The sequence below is a fragment of the Ascidia mentula genome, chromosome 2 (genome assembly GCF_947561715.1).
Source record: "Ascidia mentula chromosome 2, kaAscMent1.1, whole genome shotgun sequence".
NCBI lineage: Eukaryota > Metazoa > Chordata > Ascidiacea > Phlebobranchia > Ascidiidae > Ascidia > Ascidia mentula.
Genome location: NC_138567.1, coordinates 15,157,949 through 15,161,808, shown reverse-complemented (window position 1 = coordinate 15,161,808; position 3,860 = coordinate 15,157,949). Strand labels below are relative to the sequence as shown.

Sequence of the window (3,860 nt, the reverse complement as noted above, 5' to 3'; positions counted from 1 at the left end):
GTCAATGGTTTTTGTACTCGAAGTCCCACCGGTTTTTATATCAGAGAGGCTTTATAGTCCAGTTTTAAATCAACATCTCAGTTACCACATATCTCCTTGCTCTGTTTAGATGGTCGCGCATATGTATAAAAACAGGTTTGACCCGCTTTTTAATTGCTCCTCGGGTTGTTATTCTTTTGCAAGGGTCGCCAACAGCCAAAGGCGCATTCCGAACGTACGTTCTAAAACTAACAGCAGCTTCTCAAACCTCGAACTGCCCTCTGGGCATTTAACTATAATTAGAAACGCCGTAATGTGTTGTGTGCAAGAGTCAAACAGAAAAGTGCTTGGGTAGGTACTGTCAGACTTTTGGGATATTTGTGTGATTTTACAGCTAGTCGCAGGTTAGAAATACAAACACCAGAAAGAGTTTAGAACTGAGGTTTTTCTTTGTAACCAATGTTTTCCACACGAATATACCGGTGTTAGTAGTTTGTTATTTACCATCATTTGTTGTGTTCGCTGCATGTGATCCGATGTTTGGTCCGGGCATTCCTTTGTTGTATCCCCTGTGGCATATGAGTATTTGTTTCAGGCGTATGAAATGGTGCCTGTAGGCCATTGAAATGATGCCATTGTATACAATGGAATATCAAAGACCCCATGTGGATCGGCGTCCTGCTTCTGTGAAACGCAATTGCTCTCGAAGTTCATCAATGATTACGCATGCGTTGAACGTAAAAAAGGGTCATTTTCATTTTCTTCTGGGCAGCAGAGTGGCGACTTTTAAGCGTACATTCATAAATTATTTTGCAGCTAAGTGCCTTACTACAATTTGTTTAAAAGCTTTTAAGCAATAGGCCTCGTGATTATCTGCTGTCTAAAACCAGTTACTGCGAAATCGAACCGTGACAGTGTTATATCCTCAGTCAGTCAGTGCAAGAAAGTTTCGATGAGTTATTTCTAAAAAACAATTTAGGATGTGATGAGGTTCAATAATTTCCTGCGGTTGAAACAAAAATTAAGAACTGTGGTCACAGAGATTGTTTTTCTTTTGCAGATTTCAATTGGCGAATAGACGCTTTGGTTAAACTATTACCTGCATATCCATGGCTCAAGGCGGAGTTATCCCGCGAATGCAGAGTTCGTATTCCAACAACCAGAGCGGAATATACCTAAGCAACTTCAACGTAAACCAGATACCAGATAACCAGCAAGACCTAAATCACCAGCTGCATTATAACTTCAATAATGACCAACATTTGAGAGTTCCACAGCATGCACAGTCGCCTCAGGATACTAACCAAAGTGTTGAATACAGCGTCAGTCGAACGTTTATGTATTGCAATGTTGAAGTCAACCAAAACTTTCACAAGCAACCACCCCAACAACCCCAACCAGCTTCAGCTGGTAACTTTCTTCAGCAGGATCGCAACCAGTTTTGCCAAAAGCAGCGTGGTTACGGATGTAAAGAATTGGTGAGTGCAAATCACGTCACATGAAGACAAGATAGAAAAAAATAATTAACCAATCATCTTGCAGGATTTAAACAACCATCAAAACACCATTCAGGTTGATAGATGCATGCAGCCTAGGGCACAGGCACATTGCAGCCAGCCAGGGACTAGCTGCTCTGCTACTTGGAAGTCAGACACACAGCAAAACAATGGGCACAACGAAATGCAGCAAAGACCCTTTCGTCAACAACCAATGAGAAAAAAAACAGTTGAAGAAAGACATTCACCATTGAACAATCTTCAACGATTTTTGTCGAACCCCCGGTTACCATCTCGAGAAGCAAACACCAATCCACTTTATCATGCTGCTTGGAATGCACGTAAAATGCTAGGAATGCAAAACCATGCAACCGATCAAATCACTAATCGGTGCAACTTGTCCAGGAATGTAGGGTGTGGTTATAAAACCAACCAGACTCCTGTGGGAAACCCCTTTTTTAGGCAAAACCCCCTTGAGCCCCCGAAATCTTTTAATAGCGCTTCAAGATCTGTTCAAATTAAACAGAAATCTGGTCCCCAATCTCATTTTACTACTCACGTGACAAATCCGATTTCGATCTTAGCCAATCAAAATTCTCCTGCTCAAAAATCGAAAATAACAAACGAGCCAGATTCTCCCATTCTGAAGCCGTTTGTGGATTTTAATCGTGTAAAAGATGCCTTGAGCGAGTTTCCAAAAGAAATGTTGGTTGAAACCAACTCACATCCTGAGCAACCCTTTGTGAATTTACAAGCTACTAACCAAAACATTGGTTTTCTGAAGCAAAGTAGCTCCAGTAACGACCAAATCCAATCGTCAAACTTCGGTGTCTCTGACTTGACACCAACACAGCAGCCAAGACTGTGCGATCCACAGGAGAAATTTGGTTCCAATCCGAATTATTGCAACTTGGACACCGGGAATGTACCACCCACCACCTCTTCACCATCTCCACTGTTGTCAGGATTTGTTCAACAACGGAATTCAAGATCACATTCCGTCGATAATGAACTGCCTCAGTCCCCAAAATATAATTTCATCCGACCGAGCTCTGCTCCAAGTACTCATTCTGCATCCCCTGGTCGTAACTCCAGTAACAATTTTGATCGTGCCGAATCCTCCCAATGTCATGCAGCGCAAACAAGCGAACCAACACCAGACCATCGTGTACTTCAACAATCCATCAGGGACGAGAAAGTGACAAGTAACAAAAATAACTCTGTTGATTGTAATGTAATATTTCGCAAGCAACCCAGCACCACGTTTGTGAAGAAAGAGTTGAATGTGGATGCACAAATTGTTAGCAAACCAAAACACCCATGTGTTGTTGGAACGAAGTCTATCAAAATTGAAGGCAGCTCTTCATCGTGTGCTTACAACGGTGACGGGGATAAGACTGATGACAATCATGAAAAGATAAACAATGTAATTTCAATTAACCTTGCAGAGGCATTTTCTCCCGAGAAAACTGCAATTGTTAAAACTGAAAAAGACATTCCCAAGGAAAACATAAATTTTGTTTTCCAATCAAACAACAACAAGGGAGAACAATTATCCGAAGATGCATCGTTTACCGACAAACAACCCGATGAAAAACAAATTACTAAGATTCAGGAAGAAGTGGAAGATCTGCTTCGAATGGGACTTCCAAATTACAACAAACATTTATCTGCTGATAATGAGTCTTTACAAAGAATTTTTCGTAAGAAGTCAAAAAGAAGACGAACATGTAGAGACATTTTGCAACCAAACCAAATAGTTTCGAAAAGGAGACTTTCTACTTTGTCGAATGATGAGTGCGACCCAACTCTTCAACCAGAAAAAGACTCATTTGTAAAAGTCACCAAAGAAACTTCTGAAATCACTTCAACAATCCAACACAACGTACGTATGAGCAAGCGACTTACGGAATCTACAACCTCCGGTGTTTTCTCGCCAACAAGAAAACGATCCGCCCGTATTTCTCTGTCTCGATCCAAATCACCTCGTATGGACTTGGTATACGAACAACAACTTTCCGCACTACATCGCAGCCTTTCTCCAATTGGTGTTGACAGTGAGGCGAAGTTGCCAAACCGTGTGAAACCATGTCAAGTGTGGCTTACCGACATATTTTCAACTGAAGCTTCCATTGTTCGTATTACCAGATCGTGAATTTACCTTGAGCATTTTTTGTTCCTGTATTTCATAAAAAAACTTAAAAACATTTGGAATGTGTTGTTTTATCCCGTCGCAAGAAGAGAGAGGATTAATGCTACAATTTCGTTTACATGATCAGGTTGATAGAAAACCAGTTGATTTCGCACTAATTGTGGGCTTTCATTGATAATTTTCCGATGTCAGCGTGTAAAAGTGGAGTTGATTGCTGGCAACAAATCCGAATT

At 41.0% G+C, this 3,860-nt stretch overlaps 1 protein-coding gene across 1 annotated transcript; it reads left to right on the top strand.

Annotated features, from left to right (window-relative positions):
* Nucleotides 1-1,046: 1,046 nt before the first annotated feature.
* Nucleotides 1,047-3,860, top strand: LOC145889400 (uncharacterized). Its single transcript, XM_082980352.1, has 2 exons — nt 1,047-1,457; nt 1,522-3,860. Exons 1-2 carry the CDS (start codon nt 1,089-1,091, stop codon nt 3,628-3,630), a joined length of 2,478 nt encoding a protein of 825 aa, XP_082836478.1. The 5' UTR covers nt 1,047-1,088; the 3' UTR covers nt 3,631-3,860.

Coding starts and splice junctions, on each gene's coding strand:
- LOC145889400 (XM_082980352.1), top strand. CDS start 1,089: ATGGCTCAAGGCGGAGTTATCCCGCGAATGCAGAGTTCGTATTCCAAC. Junction 1,458..1,521: donor GTTACGGATGTAAAGAATTG/GTGAGTGCAAAT, acceptor ATCATCTTGCAG/GATTTAAACAACCATCAAAA.